Raw genomic sequence first — 23,658 nt, forward strand, 5'->3', positions numbered from 1 at the left:
CAGCATTACCCTACCTCATCCCCACTCCCACTGGGGGGAGGTGATGCACCATCCATGCTAGGAACATGAGACACAAAAACTCAAAAGCAATTGCTTTCCCCAAGCAGTAAGGTTGATCAACAACTACACACATTAACCCACCTAACCACTACTTAATCATTTCCTTGTCAGAGTCACCTCATGTTGAGACAGTTCTCTACCTAGAGTCACTTTATGGACATAAATCAGTCTATGAATAAAAGCTAATCTTATAGAAACATAGAAAATAGGTGCAGGAGTAGGCCATTTGGCCCTTCGAGCCTGCGCCGCCATTCAGTATGATCATGGCTGATCATCCAACTCAAAACCCTGTACCTGCTTTCTCTCCATACCCCCTGATCCCTTTAGCCACAAGGGCCATATCTAACTTCCTCTTAAATATAGCCAATGAACTGCCTCAACTGTTTCCTGTGGCAGAGAATTCCACAGATTCACCACTCTCTGTGTGAAGAAGTTTTTCCTCATCTCGGTACTAAAAGGCTTCCCCTTTGTCCTTAAACTGTGACCCCTCATTCTGGAATTCCCCAACATCAGAAACAATCTTCCTGCATCTAGCCCGTCCAATCCCTTTAGAATTTTATATGTTTCAATAAGATCCACCCCCAATCTTCTAAATTCCAATAAGTATAAGCCTAGTCGATCCAGTCTTTCTTCATATGAAAGTCCTGCCATCCCAGGAAACAATCTGGTGAACCTTCTCTGTACTCCCTCTATGTCAAGAATGTCTATCCTCAGATTAGGGGACCAAAACTGCACACAATACTGTAGGTGCGGTTTCACCAAGGCGTTGTACAACTGCAGTAGAACCTCCCTGCTCCTGTACTCAAATCCTTTTGCTATGAATGCCAACATACCATTTGCCTTTTTCACTGCCTGCTGTACCTGCATGCCCACCTTCAATGACTGGTGTACAATGACACCCAGGTCTCGTTGCATCTCTCCTTTTCCTAATCGGTCACCGTTCAGATAATAATCTGTTTTCCTGTTCTTGCAACCAAAGTGGATAACCTCACATTTATCCACATTAAATTGCATCTGCCATGAATTTGCCCACTCACCTAACCTATCCAAGTCACCCTGCATCCTCTTAGCATCCTCCTCACAGCTAACACCGCCACCCAGCTTCGTGTCATCTGCAAACTTGAAGGTGCTGCATTTAATTCCCTCGTCTAAATCATTTATAAGTCCCAGCACTGAAACTTGCAGTACCCCACTAGTCACTGCCTGCCATTCTGAAAAGGTCCCGTTTACTCCCACTCTTTGCTTCCTGTCTGCCAACCAATTCTCTATCCACATCAATACCATACCCCCAATATCGTGTGCTTTAAGTTTGCACACTAATATCCTGTGTGGACCTTGTCAAAAGCCTTTTGAAAATATAAATATACCACATCCACTGGCTCTCCCCTATCCACTCTACTAGTTACATCTTCAAAAAATTCTATAAGATTCGTCAGACATGATTTTCCTTTCACAAATCCATGATGACTTTGTCCGATGATTTCACTTCTTTCCAAATGTGCTGTTATCACATCTTTGATAACCGACTCTAGCATTTCCCCCACCACCAATGTCTGACTAACCGATCTATAATTCCCCGGTTTCCCTCTCCCTCCTTTTTTTAAAAAGTGGGGTTACGTTAGCCACCCTCCAATCCTCAGGAACTAATCCAGAATCTAAGGAGTTTTGAAAAATTATCACTAATGCATCCACTATTTCTTGGGCTACTTCCTTAAGCACTCTGGGATGCAGACCATCTGGCCCTGGGGATTTATCTGCCTTTAATCCCAATTTTCCTAACACCACTTCCCTACTAACATGTATTTCCCTCAGTTCCTCCATCTCACTAGACCCTCGGTCCCTTACTATTTCCGGAAGGTTATTTATGTCCTCCTTAGTGAAGACTGATGCAAAGTAGTTATTCAATTGGTCGACCATGTCTTTGTTCCCTATGATCAATTCACCTGTTTCTGACTGTAAAGGACCTACATTTGTCTTGACCAATCTTTTTCTTTTCACGTATCTATAAAAGCTTTTACAGTCAGTTTTTATGTTCCCTGCCAGCTTTCTCTCATAATCTTTTTTCCCTTTCCTAATTAAGCCCTATGTACTCCTCTGCTGGTCTCTGAATTTCTCCCAGTCCTCAGGTGTGCTGCTTTTTTTTTGCTAATTTATATGTTTCTTCTTTGGACTTGATACTATCCCTAATTTCCCTTGTCAGCCATGGGTGCACTACCTTCCCTGGTTTATTCTTTTGCCAAACTGGGATGAACAATTGTTGTAGTTCATCCATGCAATCTTTAAATGCTTGCCATTGCATATCCACCGTCAACCCTTTAAGTATCATTTGCCAGTCTATCTTAGCTAATTCACGTCTCATACCTTATATATTTATATTTATTGTGACTTTCTTAATGTGTACTTTATGCTTATTGTGTTTTTTACTTAATGCTGCATCAGATCCAGAGTAACAATCATCTCGTTCTCCTTTCCACTTGTGTGCTGAACAATGACAATAAACTATCTCCAATCTTAGTTTTGAATTCACAACTATTACCAAATATTTAGTGTCAGGGGAACTATAGATGTTTTACTGTAGAGCTCTGTTCAATTAGCTTTGCAATGACAACAGCGGCTCTGAATTCCCAGAAGGACCTGTTACCGGCTGGGTAAACAGAGGGTTCCCAAATGCTTGTGCTACACATTCTCAGGGCTCTGCAACTGAGAAAACTACTTTTACATGTTTTAAAGTAAACATGAAAAACTGTTCATTTTGGAATAAAATATTAGAACACTACAGCTAACCTTGATTCTAAGATCAATCTAACCCAGAGGTTCCAGACTATCTTATCCATGGACCCCCAGCTTGACAAGCCATGATCTAACTCTTCCCTCCAACATAGCCCTCCATTTTTCTATCATCCATGTGACTATCTAAACATTTCTTAAAAGTCATTAATGTATCTGCCTCTACCTCCACACTGGCAGAATATGCCTGGCATTCACTACTGTGTAAAAATCCTACCTCTGACATCCCCATCTATACTTTCCTCCAAGCACCTTAAAATTATGCTCCATTCAATTAGCCACTTCCGCTCTGGGAAAAAGTCACTGGCTGTCCACTCGATCTATGCCTCTTATCATCTAGCACACAAAACAGAATGCAATCAAAAGAAAAATCCAACTTTAGTAATAAAACTCCATTACTCTGTGGTTCAGAAGGCATATGGTGCATTGGCCTTCATCAACTGTGGGAGTGAGTTTAAGTGCCGGGAGGTAATGTTGCAGCTATATAGGGCCCTGGTCAGACCCCACTTGGAGTACTATGCTCAGTTCTGGTCACCTCACTACAGGAAGGATGTGGAAACCATAGAAAGGGTGCAAAGGAGATTTACAAGGATGTTGCCTGGATTGGGGAGCATGCCTTATGAGAATAGGTTGAGTGAACTCAGCCTTTTCTCCTTTGAGCGATGGAGGATGAGAGGTGACCTGATAGAGGTGGATGAGATGATGAGAGGCATTGATCGTGTGGATAGAAACATAGAAAACCTACAGCACAATACAGGTCCTTCGGCTCACAAAGCTGTGACGAACATGTCCCCAACATAGAACTACCTAAGCTTTATCCATAGCCCTCTATTTTTCTAAGCTCCACGTAAAGGTTGATTTATACTTATGCGTCAAATGAACACTGTAGGTACGACGTAGCCACGTAACCTACGCTGTACCCTACACCATAACCTGACACGCACCCCTCCAAAAATGTTAACTGCGCATACGTTAAAACCTACAGCACAGTACAGGGCTTTCAGCCCACAATGCTGTGCCAAGCGTGTACTTACTTTAGAAATTACCTAGGGTTACCCATAGCCCTCTATTTTTCCCAGCTCCATGTACCTGTCCAGGAGTCTCTTAAAAGACCCCATTGTATCCACCTCCACCACTGTTGCCAGTAACCCATTCCACACACTCACCATTCTCTGCATAAAAAAACTTACCCCTGACATCTCCTGTATCTTCTTGCAAGCATCTTAAAACTGTGCTGTTAACTGACGCAGACAGCAACAACTGTGATTGGTCCGCTCGATAACATTGCATTTCCTCCTGTCTATAGTCATACTGTATAATACACTGATGCGAAGTAAATGGTTGGAGGCGATGAACCAAATCGTCAAATCTACCTGCCGCTACATCTACTGCTCTTCCTTCATCAACGTGTTTAGTCACATCCTCAAAAAATTCAATCAGGCTCGTAAGGCATGACCTGCCCTTGACAAAGCCATGCTGACTATTCCTAATCATATTATCCGTCTCTAAATGTTCATAAATCCTGTCTCTCAGGATCTTCTTCATCAATTTACCAACCACTGAAGTAAGACTCACTGGCCTATAGTTTCCTGTACTATCTCTACTGTCTTTCTTGAATAAGGGAACAACACCTGCAACCCTCCAATCCTCCGGAACCTCTCCCATCCTCATTGATGATGCAAAAATCATTGCCAGAGGCTCAGCAATCTCCTCCCTCGCTTCCCACAGTAGTCTGGGGTGCATCCCGTCCGGTCCCGGTGATATTTCCAATTTGATGCTTTCCAAAAGCTCCAGCACATCCTCTAACTTAATATCTACATGCTCAAGCTTTTCACTCTGCTACAAGTCATCCCTAAAATCGCCAAGATCCTCTTCTGTAGAATACTGAAGCAAAGTATTCATTAAGTACCTCAAGATGCTTTTCCAGGGCTGAAATGGCTAACAAGAGAGCACAGTTTTAAGATGCTTGCAAGAAGATACAGGAGATGTCAGGGGTAAGTTTTTTTATGCAGAGAATGGTGAGTGCGTGGAATGGGCTGCTGGCAACGGTGGTGGAAGTGGATACGATAGGGTCTTTTAAGAGACTCCGGGACAGGTACATGGAGCTGGGAAAAATAAAGGGCTATGGGTAACTCTAGGTAATTTCTAAAGTAAGGACACGTTCGGCACAGCATTGTGGGCTGAAAGGCCTATACTGTGCTGTAGGTTTTCTATGTCCTACCACCACTGAAATTTAAGTACTGAAAAGTGGATATGCCTTAGATCAGGGGCTCCCAACCTTTTTTTCTAATGTCATGGAACCCTTTGCTTCCTGTAGTTGGGCCTCATCAAGGACGATGACGAGATGGAGTATAGAGAGGAAGTGGAGCGGCTGGTGGATAGTTGTGAGAAGAACAAACTAAGGGTGAACGTGGAGAAGCAAAGGAAATCATTGTGGACTTCAGGAAGGTGCAGACAAGCCATCCCTTTCTATCTACCATCCATCAAGGACATTTATCAGGAGCACTGCATACGCAGGGCCCTTAGTATTATTAAGGACCCCACCCGTCCATCCAGCATCCTTTTTGACTTTCTATCATCAGGCAGGAGACTACGATGCATAAAAACAAGAACGGTCAGGATGAGAAACAGTTTCTTCCCCCAGGACATTAGGCTTCTGATCTCCCGGCCACATTGTATTCAAAGTGTCACTGGTTAATCTGTTCCATACCTTACAATATTTACAATGCACTTTGGTTTGTTATATATGTGTGATTCATCTGTAGATTTTTTCCTTACCTTTGTAAGTTATCGTGTGCGATACGTGTTAGGCGTACCACTGTGCTTTGCTCCCTGGTTTGGAGAAACTTTGTCTTGTTCCCATATGTGTTATACAGTTATATACATATATATATTAAATGACAATAAACGACTTGACTACACGTGAAACAGGCAGGATTTCCCTCTAGTTATAAACTGCCCAACTACAGGAAGCAAAGTTCAAAGATGATTGGTAATTTGGTTTATTACTGTCACTTCCCAGTACAGAAAATCATGTTACTTATTTTGAATTTAACCATAAATCAGCCATGTTTGGTCTGGTCCAGCAGAGGTTCATAAGTATCCTGGGAATGAAAGAGTTAACATGCAAGGAACATCCTGTACTCAGTGGCATTTAGAAGAGTGAGGGAGGAGGGGGTATGGATCTCATCGAAACCTATCGAAGATTGACAAGCCTAGAAAGACTGGATATGGAGAGGACGTTTTTTCCTATAGTGAGGAAATATTTAAAACAGAGATGAGGAGGAATTTCTTCAGCTGGAAATGCTGAATCTGTAAAATCCATTGCCATGGACAGCTGCGAAGGTAAATCATTGCGTATATTTAAAGTGGAGGTTGATAGGTTTTTGATTAGGAAGAGCATTAAATGCTACAGGGAGAAGGCAGGAGAAGAGTGTTGAGAGGGACAATAAATCAGTCATGATGGAATGGCGGCACAGACTCTATGGGTTGAATGGCCTAATTGTGCTCCTACGTCATTTGGTGTTGAGAGCAATAAGAAAATAATACTCAAGCTCATCAGTAGAATTTGTACGTACAATTCAAAGATGGAACACAGGGAACTACTGAACAAGCAATGTTAGCTACAGAAACAAGCTTTCCGATTGTAAAGCATGACAGAGGACTAATGTTGAACGAAGCCAGGTCAGTCAAGAGAGATAAGACATCATGAGAAATAATATTCCCTCTGCTACATGGATCAACCGTTGCTCTGAGCAGGAACTGTTGGCGCTCTACCTGGCAATCCGGCATTTCAGGTACTTCCTAGAAGGTCGGCCCTTCACTGCATTCACGGACCACAAACCGCTTACCTTTGCGTTTACGAAAGCGTCTGACCCCTGGTCGTCCCGCCAGCAACGCCACCTGTCCTACATCTCTGAATACACGACGGATGTCCGGCACGTCTCGGGTAAGGACAATGTCGTGGCAGATGCGCTCTCTCGCCCTACCGTTCATGCCCTTTCCCAAGGGGTAGATTTTGAGGCACTGGCAGAGGCGCAGCAGGCAGATGAGGAGATTCCGAGTTACAGAACCGCAGTCTCCGGTTTGCAGCTCCAGGACCTCCCCGTAGGCCCGGGTGAGAGGACCCTACTCTGTGACGTCGCCACCGGCCAGCCCCGTCCCATCGTCCCGACAGCCTGGCGGCGCCGTGTTTTCAACTCCATTCATAACTTGGCGCATTTCTCCATCCGGACGACTGTCTGGATGGTTTCCAGCAGGTTCGTTTGGCATGGACTCCGCAAACAGGTCAGTGAATGGGCCAAAACGTGCATGCACTGCCAGACGGCCAAGGTGCAGCGGCACACCAAAGCCCCACCCCAGCAGTTCCATCCTGCCCACCGGCATTTCGACCACATTCACTTGGATATTGTGGGCCCCCTGCCAGTGTCGCGCGGAGCGCGGCACCTCCTGACTATCGTAGACTGGTTCACAAGATGGCCAAAGGCGGTCCCGCTCACCAACACCACCTCCGAATCTTGCGCCCGAGCCCTGATCACCACCTGGATATCTCGCTTTGGTGTACCAGCCCACATTACCTCCGACAGAGGCGCCCAGTTCACCTCCAGCCTGTGGTCAGCTATGGCCAGCCTTTTGGGGACTCAGCTGCACCACACAACTGCCTACCACCCACAGTCGAACGGGCTAGTGGAGCGTTTCCACCGTCACCTGAAGTCGACCCTCTTGGCCCGCCTGCGAGGAGCCAACTGGGCGGACGAGCTTCCCTGGGTCCTACTCGGCATCCGCACAGCACCCAAAGACGACCTGCACGCCTCGTCGGCCGAGTTGGTATACGGCGTGCCCCTGGTCGTCCCCGGGGAGTTCCTACCAGCCCCACGGGGGCAAGAGGAAGATCCCGCAGCAGTCCTGGGCAGACTACGTGAAAAGCTCGGTTACCTGGCCCCCATACCTACTTCACAGCACGGGCGGAACCCAACCTGCGTACCCAAAGACCTGCGGAACTGTAAGTTTGTGTTTGTATGAAGGGGCGGGCATCGGCCACCACTGCAGCGGCCATACGAGGGGCCGTTTATGGTGCTCCGGAACAACGGGTCCACGTTCGTGCTGGACGTTGGGGGGAAAGAGGAGGTTTTCACAGTGGACCGACTCAAACCGGCCCATGTGGACCTGATGCAACCGGTCGAGTTTCCGGCACCTCGGCGCAGAGGCCGACCTCCCAAGCAGGTTCCGGCCCAGACTGTGGACATTGGGGGGGTATCGCCGGTTCTGGGGGGGGGGGGGGGGGGGGTTATGTGGCGACCCATTTCCTGGCACATCCGAACCGGCTCACAATTAGCCAGCTTTCCGGCTAAGGGAGATAGCCTACAGGGGTTTGTGAGCACAGAGCTTTGGAGCCTCTGCGCCACGGGGGGCAGGTTGAGGGAGGCTTAAAAGTGAGGCTGAGGATTTCGAATAAAGTTTTTCTTCGACTGCAGTTACCGACTCCGTGTCGTAATTTTAGCGCTGCGTGTAGCACACTGCTACAGGGTTTTTTTTGTGTGTGCCATACTCTGCCAGAGACTTGGCAAACACTTTTTTTGAAGTGGTTGTTTTGGAGGAAAGATTCTGTGTGTGGTCCCCCACGTCCTTCTCACAGCGCAGACTGGATTCAAACTCGGGAACCTTTGCTCCGGAGCCCAGCGCTGATGTCACTGCAGCCAGCATACATATTGACATTATACAAAATAACATCCCAGCTATGCAGCAACAAAAGCTATGTGCACGGGAGCATTTCTAGTTACTGCGCGGCCGTGCATGAGAGCTGAGAGGAATTGTGATGAGAAACGACAGTGAACAGCACTGAAATAGACCATAAATGACAGAGCAACTCATTCTTACCTGACAGAAAGTTGGAGCTGCTGTTGTCAGGATTCTGTTTGCGTAAGCAAAAAGGACTCTCATGGCTGTCAGGCACCAAAGGTGGGTTTTCATTCAGCAGCTCCACCAGCCGTCGCCTTCTGCGGAAGTTCATGCGGAACTGATACAAGAGATTACCATCCACAAAGTGATGTTTGTTGGCCACTGTGTGTGCAGAACGGGAAGAGGATCATTTGACTGGTGATAGAGTTTGAACTATTTACAGAAACTGCTTGTCAAAGCAATACAACAGAAACTGAACACTGAATGGGACTGCCAATCCAGAGCAAAGGTACAGAAGCACAATCAGGAAAGACTATTCAATAGAAGTTGTTTTGGTTATTTGATTTTGACTAGATTGAACTTCATTGCTCTAGAAAATTGGTAAAATTGGACCATTCCTATAAATTGTCTACCACCTTTCTGCTATTTATGCTGTCTGACCTGCTAAGTTCCTCCAGCATTTTGTGTGTGTTGTTCTGGATTTCCTGCATCTGAAAAATCTCCCATGTTTAAAGATAAAGAGCCCTTGAATCTTTAAGATTGTTACTGGAGTTCTTAACAGGCTAGCAGTCATGCACAAGTGTGCTCTGGATTTTCTGCAGAAAGAGTAATGGGTGTCATATTTGCAAACAACCCATTTTCAATCAACCCCAAGTCATCCCATCTGGGCCATAAAGAACGTAAATTAGGGGCAGGAATCCAGAATGCAGCTCTTCTAATTGAAGTGTGCTATCTACTCCTGGCCTGATTAAACTAAAAGCTTGCTTGTTATCTTCACCGCTGAGCCCACTTACACGGAGCACTACCATAAGAAAGCAGCATCCATCATCAAGGATGTTCATCTTCCCGGCCATGCTCTCTTGTCGCTACTACCATCAAGCAAGAGGTAGATAAGTCTTGGGTCCCACACCACCAATTTCAGGAACAGTCAAGACCCTACAACCATCAGGCTCCTGAACCAACATGGATAACTTCATTCATCTCAACTATGAACTGATTCCACAACCTACAGATTCACTTTCAAAGACCCTACAACTCAAGTTCTCCATATTATTTATTTAGACTTTAGTTGCATAATTCGCCTTGTTTTGCACTTTGTTTATCAGTCTTTGCTTTGGAAAAGTTTGCTCTGAATTCTATATCCCTTCAGTACAGAGATGAGGAGGAATTTCTTTAGCCAGAGGGTGGTGAATCTGTGGAATTCATTGCCACAGATGGCGGAGGAGGACAAGTCATTCACTGTATTTAAAGCGGAGGTTGATAGGCTCTTGATTCTTCAGGGTGTCATTATTTCCCTGTGCTTGACTGCAAGAAAATGAATTTCAAGGGAGTGTGTGGTGACAGAAACGTAATGTGTTGTTAGCATTGTGAAATCTAAGTGGAAAAACATAGGTGTGGAATTAGGCCAGTCGACCCATAGGGTCTGCCCCACCATTCCTTCATGGTTGATTCATAAAGCCCCTCAACCCCATTCTCCTGCCTTCTCCCCGTAATCTTTGTCACCTTGACTAATCAAGAAACTATCAATATCTGCTTTAAATATACCCAATGACTTGGCCTCCACAGTCGTCTGTGGCAATGAATTAAGTAGATTTACCACCCTCTGGTTGAAGAAATTCCTCCTCCTCACCGTTCTAAAGGGATACTTTGATAATAAATTTACTTTGACATCAATATCTAGCACAAAGAAGCTATTATAGACAAATACACAGGTAAATACACAGTAAGCCATAAGTTCAACAGCTGACCAGAGAGCAGAAAGCCAGCTAACATTTCAGTATTAAAAATCTAATTACAACTTCAGCAGATAAAACCACAGCACATAGCACTACAAAAAGTAAAAATGTAACTAAGCTCTCACCATGTTGAATGATGCCATACTCGAGCAGTCTACAGCTGAGCTGCTCCCCTTCACTCCTCATGGTAACCTCCCCTTCTTGAACCAGCCAATCAATAAATTCACGAGCTATGAATGCCCGCTGGTACTTCACCCCTTCCTCCTCCCTCGTTTGCATCAGGGAGTTTTCAGTACTCAGCAACCTATCACAATAAAGATAAAAATACAACAACCAACTTAAAACAGTTCATAAAGTTTAGTTTTATTTGGCACATGTACATCAAAGCATCATCATCAAGTACCATGTCATATGACATGAGGTGATCACGGTCTTTGACCATGATTGTCCTTGGCAAATTTTTCTGCAGAAATGGTTTGCCATTGCCTTCTGGGCAGTGTCTTTACAAGACGGGTGACCCCAGCCATTATCAATACCCTTCAGAGATTGTCTGCCTGGTGTCAGTGGTCACATAACCAGGACTTGTGATGTGCACCAGCTACTCATGTGACCATCCAGCACCTGCATGGATTCACATGACCCTGATTGGGAGGGGGTGGGGTTAAGCCGGTGCTACACCTTGTCCAAGGGTGACCTGCAGGGCAGCAGAGAGGAGGAGCACGTTACACCTCCTTTGGTAGAGACGTATCTCGCCTCACCACCCGAAACATCAGTATTAGGTCACTGACATAAGTTGTGAAATTTGTTGTTTTGTAACAGTGGCATGGTAGGGGAAAAGATGTTCTTTCTAAATCATTGAGTGTGTTTAAAACATCAAACGGTCAACTGCATTGTCTGTGTTGAATGAAACCAGAGGACTGTGCTGGGAACCCTGCAAGTGTCACCACACTTCCAGCAATTTACCAACTCTAAGCTGTAACCCTTTGGAATGTGGGAGGAAACCGGAGCCCCTGGAGGAAAGCCAAACAGTTTAAACAGCAGCTGTCTTGGGAAGAAAGGGTCTTCACAAAAGAGAATGTAGCAGCAATACTCTGAAATCTAAGCCAAAATACAGGAGAGCTTTCAGGATTCCTCTACCAGTTATTCTTGAATGTAACCATACACAAGTTGGCATAGAACAGGACATTTCAACCTTTTTCATTCCACCAGCCTTTATCATTAACCATGGGCCCCAGATTGGGAAAACCTGGCATAGAAGCTTTTACAAAGGTAACCAGATTCACAGAACAGGCCCTTATGACCCTTTGAGTCACATCACCCAGCAACCTCCTGATTTAACCCTAGCCTAATCACAAGACAATTTACAATGACCAATTAACCTACCTAAGGTCGCCTTTGGACTGTGGGAGGAAACTGGAGCACCTGGAGGAAACCCACACAATCACACGGAGAACATACAAGCTCTTTACGGGCAGCGGATGGGAAATGAACTCAGGTCACTGGTACTCTAAAGTGTTGTGTTAACCACCACCTGAAAATTGGCATGCAAGTTTTACATGTAAGGAAATGAACAATAAGGTGATGACCAAAATCCAGAAAATACCCACTTAATGACTAAAATAGAAAAGCATTAAAGTCAAAGCTTCAATTTACTCACTTGTGTGCAGCCAGTGGACTTTTATACATGTACACCCAAGTAAAAAGAACACAGGCAAGTATGCCTTTGCAAAGACAGGTTAGTAACAGCCCAAAACGTTGACTATTTATTCCCCTCCATAGATGCTGTCTGACCTGCTGAGTTCCTCCAGCATTTTGTGTGTGTTGAATACAATAGGATTTACTAAAAACTATGCATAAACAAAGACTGGCAAACACCCAATGTGCGAAAGAAGACAATCTGTGCAAATAAAATACTGAGAACATGAGTTGCAAAGAGCTCTTGAAAGTGAGCCAAAAGGCCATAGAATCAGTTTAGTGTTGAGGTGAGTGAATTCCTCCACGCCCGTTCAGCAGCCTGAAGGTTGTGGAGTAATAACTGTTCCTGAACCTTGTCAATGCATTGGGAGTAGTTCAGAGATTGACCATACCAAAGTAATATCTGGAATGGGTGACTTGTCTCATGAGCAAACTAACTCTATATCTGCTGGAAGGCACTTGGTGAAAACATACAAGATCTTGACGAGGTGGATATGGAGAGGATGGTTCTTCCTTCTTGTAGGAGAACCTCGAACTTCTGGTTTGCTGCTGAAAACAAAAGTCACTCAATTAAGACACTGTAGTATCTTTTCTCTTAGGGTGGTGCATTTTTGAAACTCTTACACAATGGGTTCTGGAAGCAGCCTTTTAATTTTAATACTGTGAAAATATACATGAACACATAAATGACAGACAGATTCAAGAGACTGAGTTGTCTGTTCCTGCTCCAAATTGTTCATTTCTATACGATTGTTACTTGGCTACTGGTATTATCTCCATTTCAGTGGATGTAACTAAATCATCTCTGAAATAAAAGATACAGACTGCTTGAGTACAGATTTATTTTGGCCCCGGTGATGGGTGGACTATATATTCCTCTTTATAGATGCAGCCTGACCTGCTGGCTTCCTCCAACATATTGTGTGTGAGGTTTTTTTTTAAAATTGGGTTTTGGAGAGAGTTATTTGTATGCTTTTTTCATAAACTCCACATTAGGAATGAACCTTCAGTTAAATTGTGTAGTCATATAGCAAGACAGAATCCAAAGATGCTCCTAATGTTGACTTGTGCCTCCTGATAACATTCTATAGATTGGCAACAATTTGGTCAGCTGACTCAGTACTTTATTTACTGTTCTAGACGTCACTACAAACAAAATCAATACTGTAAAATCGGTGAAAACAATATCCTCAAAAGGGGAAACTTCTTAACAGATTTTGTTTCCTGCATATACTTCATAAAATTTTATTAACTCTTAAGCAACTATGTACAAGAAATAATGCATAACTGCATCTAAGAACAAAAGCAGTCTCCTCATCTGTCACAGAAGAGCTAATGGTTTTCAAAATGCACTCAACAGTCATTTCCCTAACAGTGCAGCCCAGGATTAAGAGGAACAACAAATGGAATTCTAGGAATAAAATCTTAGGAATTCCTAGAAGCAGAAAATAAGATTTTTTTTTCTATTTCTAGCAAGAACGTTACCAATGTGGAGACAATGTCAATGAAATAATCAACATTGTTGAGGTCAGTGACTCCTCCAAACAAACTTATCAACATACAGACAAGAATCACATTATTCACAACATCAGCTTAGCAACTGACGTTAAAGGTCTAGATGGGTTAGAGTTTGTGAAATGTGTTCAGGAAAGTTTTCTAAATCAATATATAGATGTACCAACTAGGGAGGATGCAATATTAGATCTCCTATTAGGAAATGAGTTAGGGCAGGTGACAGAAGTGTGCATAGATGAACACTTTGGTTCCAGTGATGATAACATCATTAGTTTCAACTTGATCATGGATAAAGATAGATCTGGTCCTTGGGTTGAAGTTCTAAACTGGAAAAAGGCCAAATTTGAAGAAATGAGAAAGGATCTGAAAAGCGTAGAATGGGACAGGTTGTTCTCTGGCAAGGAAGCGATTGGTAAGTGGGAAGCCTTCAAAGGAGAAATTTTGAGATTGCAGAGTTTGTATGTTCCTGTCAGGGTTAAAGGCAAAACGAATAAGAATAAGGAACCTTGGTTCTCGAGGGATATTGGAACTCTGATAAAGAAGAGAGAGATGTATAACATGTATAGGCAACAGGGAGGAAATAAGATGTTTGAGGAGTATAAAAAGAGTAAGAAAATACTTAAGAAAGAAATCAGGAGGGCTAAAAGAAGACATGAGGTTGCTTTGGCCGTCAGGGTGAAGGATAATCCTAAGAGCCTCTACAAGTATGTTAAGAGCAAAAAGATAGTAAGGGTTAAAATTGGTCCTCTTGAAGATCACAGTGGTAGGCCATGTATAGAACCATAAGAAATGGGAGAGATATTAAATGGGTTTTTTGCATCTGTATTTACTAAGGAAACTGGAATGGGGTCTATGGAAACAAGGCAAACAAGTAGGGAGGTCATGGAACTTATACAGATTAAAGAGGAGCAGGTGCTTGATGTCTTGAGGCAAATCAGAGTAGATAAATCCCCAGGACCTGACAGGGTATTCCCTCGGACCTTGAAGGAGACTAGTGTTGAAATTGCTGGGGCCCTGGCAGAAATATTTAAAATGTCAAAATCCACGGGTTAGGTGCCGGAGGATTGGAGGATAGCTCATGTAGTTCCGTTGTTTAAAAAAAGACTCAAAAAGTAAGCCGGGAAATTACAGGCCGGTAAGTTTGACATCGGTAGTAGGTAAACTATTGGAAGGAATACTAAGAGATAGGATCTTCAAGTATTTGGATAGAGAGGGACTTGTTAGAAAAAGTTAGCATGGCTTTGTGCATGGTAGGTCATGTTTAACCAATTTGTTAGAGTTTTTCAAGGAAGTTACCAGGCAGGAAAGTGGATGAAGGGAAGGCAGTGGATGTTGTATACATGGACTTCAGTAAGGCCTTTGACAAGGTCCCGCATGGGAGGTTAGTTAGGAAGATTCAGTTACTAGGTATACATGGAGAGGTAGTAAATTGGATTAGACATTGGCTCAATGGAAGAAGCCAGAGAGTGGTAGTGGAGGATTGCTACTCTGAGGCCTGTGACTAGTGGTGTGCCACAGGGATCAGTGATGAGTCCATTATTATTTGTCATCTATATCAATGATTTGGATGATAATGTGGCAAATTGGATTGGCAAATTTGCTGATGATACAAAGATTGGAGGTGTAGTGGACAGTGAGGAAGCTTTTCAAAGCTTGCAGAGGGATTTGGCCCAGTTGGAGGAATGGGCTGAAAAATGGCAGATGGAGGTTAATGCTGACAAGTGTGAGGTATTGCACTTCGGAAGGTCAAACCAAGGTAGAACATACACGATAAATGGTAGGACACTGAGGAGTGATCGGGAGTACAGATAGATAATTCCCTAAAAGTGGCGTCACAAGTAGATAGGGCTGTAAAGAAAGCTTTTGGTACATTGGCCTTTATAAATCAAAGTATTGAGTAAAAGAGTTGGAATTTAATGGTGAGGTTGTATAAGACATTGGTGAGACCGAATTTGGAGTATTGTGTGCAGTTTTGGTCACCTAATTACAGGAAGGATATCAATAAGGTTGAAAGGTTTACAAGGATGTTGCCAGGACTTGAGAAACTGAGTTACAGTGAAAGGTTGAATAGGTTAGGACTTTATTCCCTGGAGCATAGGAGAATGAGGGGTGATTTGATAGAGGTGTATAAAATTATGATGGGTATAGATAGAGTGAATGCAAGCAGGCTTTTTCCACCGAGGCCAGGGGAGAAAAAAATCAGAGGTCATGGGTTAAGGGTGAAGGGGGAGAAGTTTAAAGGGAACATTGTGGGGGGGGGGGCTTCTTCATACAGAGAGTGGTGGGAGTGTGGAATGAACTGCCAGATGAAGTGGTGAATGTGGGCTCACTTTTGACATTTAAGAAAAACTTGGGACAGGTATATGGATGAGACAAGTTTGGAGGGATATGGCCAAGGTGCAGGTCAGTGGGACTAGGCACAAAAATAGTTCAGCACAGCCAAGAAGGGCCAAAAGGCCTGTTTCTGTGCTGTAATGTTCTATGGTTCTAACCAAGATCAAGAGAAGGGGAATGGAGAAAAAGAAAATGATTTTAAAGATTAAAGATCGGATTTATTTGTCACATAAGACTATAAGACCATAAGATATAGGAATAGAATTAGGCCATTTGAGTCTGCTCCGTCATTTCATCACAGCTGACCCAATTTCCCACTTAGCCCCAATCTCAAGAATCTATCAACCTCTGCCTTAAATATACATAAAGACTTGGCCTCCACAGCTACCTGTGGCAAAGAATTCCACACTCACCACTCTCTGACTAAAGAAATTCTTCCTCAACGCCATTCTAAAAGGACATCCCTCTATTTTGAGGTTGTGTCTTCTGATCATTAACTCTACATCTACTGATTCTTGAAAGATCATTACTAATGTCTTCAGAACCCTGGCCATACACCATTTGATCCAGGTGACTTATCTACCTTCAGACATTTCAGTTTCCCAAGAACTTTCTCTTAGTAATGGTAACTTAACACACTCCCATGCCCCGACACCTGGAATTTCCACCATACTGTTAGTATCTTCCACATTGAAGACTGATGCAAAATACTTATTCAGTCCATCCATATTTCCTCCCATTAGTGGATAGCAGTCTGATATCCATTCTCACCTCTTTTACACTTCATTTATCTGAAGAAACTTTTGGTATCCTCTTTAATATTATTGGCTAGCTTACTTTTGTATTTCATCTTTACCCTTATAATGATTTTTTTAATTGCCTTCTGTTAGTTTTTAAAAAGCTTCCCAATCCTTTAACTTCCCACAAAGTTTTGGTCTATTATATGCCCTCTCATTGGCTTTTACATTGGCTTTGACTTGTCTTGTTAACCACAGTTGTGTCATCTTACCTTTAGAATACTTAGTCCTCTTTGGGATGTATATATTCTGGGCCTTCCAAATTGCTTCCAGAAATTCCAGCCATTGCTGCTCTGCCATCACCCCTGCCAGTGTTCTTTTTCAATCAATTTTGCCCAACTCCTCTCTCATATCTCTGTAATTCCCTTTACTCCACTGTAATACTGGTACATGAAAATACTGCAACATACAGTATTTTTACATTAACAACCAACAAAGTCTGAAGATTGTGCTGGGGATAGCCTACAAATGTCACCATGCCTCCAGTGCCAACATTATTGATCATATTCACCTCCCTGTCAACAATCCTCTTGATTTCTGTGCAAAGACTTGGCCAAAGAACTGACCAAAGTAACTTAATTCCCAGTTAAGGCTCTGCATAAATCTGTTGTCACTGAATTTGAAAGTTAGCCAACTGTAACATTTAAATTAATAAGGTACTTGACCCAAAGTGAAGATAGTTTTCAAATATGTTTCAGATGATATTTCCTTCAATGAATGAAACTCAAATAAAGGCACTTCTGCAAGAGATGAGACCACAGTAAATGGGATGAATCTAACTTGTCACCCTGTGTGATTGAGAACAAGTGGGACAGGAAGAGGGGCTGTTCCCCATCCCTAAGCCCTAAGCTGACCTCTAGATCCCCCACAGACCTGTCCCTAAACCTTAACTTGACCACCAATTCCCCTCCCTGACCCAAAAACCAAGCTTAAAAACTTCACTAACAAGTACATCTGAGTAATCTTAACCGTGAGAATACTGATTGGAGACTGGATGCCCAGAGGCTTGTTGGGGGCCTGTCGATGGCAATGAATTCCATAGATTCACTAAATTTCACAGTTCAAAGTTAATCTTATTATCAAAATACTTATTCAGTTGCAAGAAAAAGTTTGTGAACCTTTTGCAATTACCTGGTTTTCTGCATTAATCATAAAATATGGTCTGATCTTCATCTAAGTCACCAGAATAGATAAAGAAAATCTGCCTAAACTAATAACACACAAACAATTCTACTTCTTCTCATCATCAATACTGAGTACATCATTTAACAATCATAGTCTAGGTTCAAAAAAGTATGAGAACCTCTGGGGTAATGCCTTCCACAAAAGCTATTTGGAGCCAGGTGTTCCAATCAGTAAGATGAGATTGGAGGTGTGGGTTGTAGAGGTGCCCTTGCCCTATGAGGTTACTGACAGAGCCTGCTCTTCTCAAGAAAGATCTGTTTTTATGTGCACCATGCCTCGATCAAGACAACTTTCAGAGGACCTTAGTAGAATGGTAGGGATGCATGAAGCTGGAAAAGGCTACAAAAGCATTTCTAAAGACCTGTCCACAGTAAGAGGAAATGCCAGCAAATGGAGGAAATTCAGTACTGTTGCTACTCTTCCTCGGGAGTGGGCATCCTGCAAAGATCACAACGTACAATACCGAATGAGGTGAAAAGGAACCCAAGGGTAACAGCAAAAGACCTGCAGAAATCTCCAGAACTTGCTGAAGTCTCTGTTCATGAGTCCACTATAAAGAAAAACACTGCATAAGAATGGTGTTCATGGACGAAAATCACAAGAGAAAACCACTGCTCTCCAAAAAAATATTGTTGCGCATCCCGAGTTTGCAAAAGACCACCTGGATGTTCCACAATGCTTCTGGGGGGCAATGTTCTGTGGACAGGTGAGACAAAAGTTGAACTTTTTGGCGGAAATGCACAGTGCTACGTTTGGAGGAAAAAAGGGCACTGCACACCAACACCAAAACCTCAATCCCAACTGCGAAGCGTGGTGGAAGAAGCATCATGATTTGGGGGTACATGCTGCCTCAAGGCCTAAACAGCTTGAGGGAACCACAGATTCAAAATTCAATCAAGACATTTTACAGGAGGACGTCAGAGAAGCCGTTCGTCACTTGAAGTTCAATAGAAGTTGGATGATGCAACAAGACGATGATCCAAAACACAAGAGTAAATCAACAACAGAATGGTTTAAAAAGAAAAAACAAATGTGCTTTGGAATGGCCAAGTCAGAGTCCAGACCTTAACCCAATTGAAATGTTGTGGCATGACCTGAAGAGGGCCGATCATGTAAGGTATCCCGGAAATATTAATGAACTGGAAGAGTTTTGTATGGAGGAATGGTGCTGTGCAAGTCTGATCAGCAACTACAGGAAACACTTGGCGGAGGTTATTTCTGCTAAAGAAGTTTCTAACAGTTATTAAATGCAAGGGCTCACATACTTTTTCCAGCCTGGACTGTGAATAATGAAACAATATGTTCAATAAAGACATGAAAAGTACAATTGTTTGTGTGTGTTTTTTTAGGCCTATTATTGTGACTTAGATGAAGATCAGACCTGATTTTCTGAGTAATTAATGCAGAAAAATGGGTAATTGCAAAGGGTTCATAAACAATTTCTTGCAACTGTATGCCACCATATACAACCCAGAGATTCATTGTCACTACCCTCTGGCTAAAGAAACTCCCCCTCATCCCTGTTCCCAATGGACATCTCTCTATTCTGACACAGTGACCTCGGCTCCAAGACTCCCCCGCTACAAAAAAACATCACAAAGCCATTAAATACTCTTCATAAGTAAACCCTTTCATTCAAGAGTCTCCATTGCCCAAGTAAATCAATGAACACCTACTGGCTGAATACCGTGTGTATGGAGAAAAGCATTTAGTTTTCAGTTGTTTCGTTACTTGTGTTCTGTGTTATTCTGATGAACATTGTGGACATGCTATGTTGACGTTGGAATATGCGGCCACTCTTGCAGCTGCCCCCAGTGCATCTTTGGTTGTATTGTTAACTCAAATGATGAATTTCACACATGATGAATAAATGTTTGTGTGACATGCACAGTTCATGGAATCAAAATCCAGTTTAATATCACCAGCATCTGTCACGAAATTCATTAACTTTGTGCCAGCAGTACAATGCCACTCATGATAAATATAGGGAAAAACTGAATTACAGTAAGTTTATTGAGGGCCTCCGACAGTCAGAGTTGACCATAAATATGGTGTCCTAGCTATCTAGATAAACAACCCTGGGCAGTACGATATGGAGAGCAAGCTGTTGCACTTACAGCAGGATCCCCCTCTCCATGCATCTGATGAACCCAAAGGAACGGCAGAGACCAATACAATTTGGTACCAGCAGCATCACAGGAGTTGCCAGTCAGTGTTGAACTCAATGCAGAATGGCCTTAGGGACTGTAATTCTGGATTTTTTTCCCTCAGGGTTTACTCCTGAAGCTTTCCCCATGAGTGGGTGTAGCCACAAGGCAGCGGAGGTTTCAGATCAGAGTTTTCCTTCTCCTAGATGAGCAGTAAGTACGTGTATATTAAATAGTTAAATTGAAATTAAGTAGAGCAAAAACAAAAATAAATTTTAAAAACTAATGAGATAGTGTTCATGGGTTCAATGCCCATTTAGGAATCGGATGTTAGAGGGGAAGAAGCTGTTCCTGAATCTTTGAGTGTGTGTCTTCAGGCTTCTAAACCTCCTACCTGATGGTAACGATGAGAAGAGGGCACGTCCTGGATGATGGGGGTCTTTAAGGATGGAGTTCCGCTACTTGAAGACGTCTTGGATACTATGAAGTCCAGTACCCATGATCAAGCTAACAAATTGTACAAATTTCTGCAACTTAACTTTGATCCTGTGCAGTAGCCCTGTCATAATCAGAACTCATTACATAATTAGAAAGCCAGTGGATCTATTGTGTTTCTACGTTGAAGAAAAACTTTCCACTTCTTTTCGAACACATCCAAAAACTTGAATATAGATATAAGAGACCGCCACTGCGGATGCTGGAAAACTGCAACCAGACACACACAACTCCAAAGGAACTCAGGCAGCATCTATGGAGGGAAATGAGCAGCAGATGTTTGAGGCCGAGACCCTTCATCATGACTAGAATTTAAATGTGTCTTTTTCATTTCACCATTTCAGAAAGATTACACCAGTTAGCATTTATTTTTCCAAAAGTGTTGCTTCCTCAATTTCTTTTGGCTATGATAGACCACTTGAAGCTAAACACAAATATAATTTCAGAATTCTTGTAGCACGTAGGAATTTGGAGAAACAAGAACTTATATTTTGTTTAATATAATGTGTTTAATTGCATAATAGCGGTGATGCATTGCATTCGTTTTACCAAGCTAAAAGTGTTTTGTTGACTCTTTTCATTTGTAACTCAGTGTCTGAGGCTTCTTGTCAGCATTGGTGGATTCCAGTTGCCCTGATACCATTTCTCCGTTACTGCAATATTCTGGTGAAATCTTTCACCATGCTTGTCACTGACAGCAACAAGATTTGCAGGGAAGAAGTCTAAATGGGAATGCAGAAAGTGAATCTTTAGTGACATTTTGCACTTCATGGTTTTGTGTGCTTGAAGCATGTTGTCAACCAGCTGCACATAGTTTGGTGCTCTGTAGTTGCAAGAAAATTTTCAACAACATGCTTGATGCAAGATGGCGGGGCAACGCAGCGCTCAGCAGCCACTTTGGAATGAATAACTGTAATCTGTCACATAGGATGCCGTGTACAATCCTGATTTGATGGAGACGGATGTGAGAAGCACGGAGGAACATCTGGTGGAACTTTTGAAATGCCTGTTTCGCTGCCGCTGCTACTGTGCGATCGGAAAAATCTCCGGGAAGAAGGCCCCAAATCCTCGGCTTTGCCTGTTGCTTGGCAGCCAGTGCCGAGGGGGAAGCGCTCGGCAGAGATGGTGCTCGGCAGGGCTGGTCGGAGGCTCGAAGTTTTCAATCAGACTCGGAGTTGGCTGTGGTCAGAGCTCCCAAAGTGCTGTATCGGCAAGCTGCGGCGCTGGAAGTTCATGGCAGGAAGAGTCTTTCTTCCTTCTACCGTCTGAGTGAGATGATGGGCTGTCGGGACTTTGAGACTTTCTTTCAAACCGTGCCACGGACTGCTTTTTATCAGATTACGGTATTGCTTTGCACTGTTGAAACTATATGTTAACTATAACTATATGTAACTATGTGGTTTTGTGTAGGTCTTGTAGCTTTAGGTTTGTCTGATGGGTTTGTAGTTCCTTTCCAGGGAACGTGCTAAGACGGTAGCTTGATATCGATACGCAGCAGCCTCTCCGGACTCTGGATTGGGGATTACCAAACGTTATGTGGTTTTTCTTGTGTGGTCTGTTTTGTGCTTTTTCGTGATATCATTCCGGAGAACGTTATCTCATTTTTTTAACTGCATTGTACTTGTGGTTTATAAATGACAATAAACTGAATCTGAATCTGAATGCCTTCCATGTGATTTTCTCCGGTCCCACTAGAAGTTCTTCAAATTGCCTGATTTTGGACCAACAAAAATGTCTTCCTTAATTAGTGATTCTGGGAAACATCTGTCTTCAATATCGAAACCTTTCACTGAAATTTTTGTGCCTGGTGACAGCAAATACCCTCTTTGCAGTCTTGAACCCAGTGATTCTGCTTTTGCCTTTGGCAAACCCAACTCTCTGACCACGTCAGATTGAGTTATCAGATGAGATTCACTCAGCATAACGGGTTCAAAATCTGTGTCGGTATCAGCGCTCTTTTCCATTCCTGGCTCGTACTTCATGGCATCTTCGTCTGCCTCCTCCAGACTCCATGTCTCTGCTGGCTTCAGCACTGGAACACTGTCATCATGCGCCACAGGTCTCATGGCTAAAGGGAGATCGGGGTATTGAATGGATTTGTTTCTCACAGAGAAACCAGACGTACTGGTCAGACCGAAGTAGCAGTCCATCACATGATCATTCTGCTCTTTCCATATCATCGGGACAGCGAATGGCATTGACTTCCGAGTACCTCTGAGACGAGCTCTGAGATCGGCAGCGCACGTTGTGCAACAAATATAAGACAGGCTCTGTCTAGGTCACCAAAGTTGAGCTCATAGGCTTTCTTAATAAGGAATCATGCTCCACCTTTGAGATTTAAGCGTCTACTCGCCCCAAATATAAAGGAGGTATTGCTGCTATTGCAATATTGCTATCACAAATACTGCTGAAAATACAATTACTTTATTATAATAAGTACATGCACATCAACATGATCGCAAACTGAGTAACATGTAAACGCATTGCAGGGAACGGTGTGTGCATGATGCTTTTATAGCCTTTCTAAAACCTGTCCTGTCATGCAGCATCCACCCGGTCTAAGCACACCCAGGCATGCCTGGACAAGATAGAAAACTTTTCAGCTTGCATTGTGGGCAACATTTTAATAGACTTGTATTATGAATTGAAACAACAAATCTAGTCAATTTTAAAGAAAGGGTATGTGATACGTAAATTTCATGGTGATTTTCATGATCAGCAGCCCAAAATTCATGAGATAATTCATGAGGAAGCAAAATAATTGTTGTCCAGTGTTGTTTAAATTACTTTCACTGTCTGCTAAGGGCATCTCATTGAAACCTATCATGTATTAGGATGCGGAGAGGATGTTTCCAGTAGTGGGGGAAGCCAAGGACCAGAGGGCACGGCATCAGAATAGAAGAATGTCCCTTTAGAACGGAGATGAGGCATTTCTTTAGCCAGAGGGTGGCAAATCTGTGGAATTTATTGCACAGACAGCTGCGGTCATTGGGTACATTTAAAACAGAG

The 23,658-nt window shown here is 43.1% G+C and overlaps 1 protein-coding gene across 1 annotated transcript in view; it reads right to left on the minus strand.

Annotated features, from left to right (window-relative positions):
* Positions 1-23,658, minus strand: part of deptor (DEP domain containing MTOR-interacting protein) — a 111,745-nt gene that overhangs the window by 24,687 nt on the left and 63,400 nt on the right. Inside the window, exons 5-6 of the mRNA XM_059984715.1 lie at positions 10,607-10,785; positions 8,725-8,907 (exon numbers count right to left, since the gene is read on the minus strand). Coding sequence (XP_059840698.1) covers positions 8,725-8,907; positions 10,607-10,785 — 362 coding nt within the window. The remainder of the gene's footprint in view (positions 1-8,724; positions 8,908-10,606; positions 10,786-23,658) is intronic.

The sequence above is a fragment of the Hypanus sabinus genome, chromosome 1, assembly GCF_030144855.1.
Source record: "Hypanus sabinus isolate sHypSab1 chromosome 1, sHypSab1.hap1, whole genome shotgun sequence".
In the NCBI taxonomy this organism is placed as follows: Eukaryota; Metazoa; Chordata; class Chondrichthyes; order Myliobatiformes; family Dasyatidae; genus Hypanus; species Hypanus sabinus.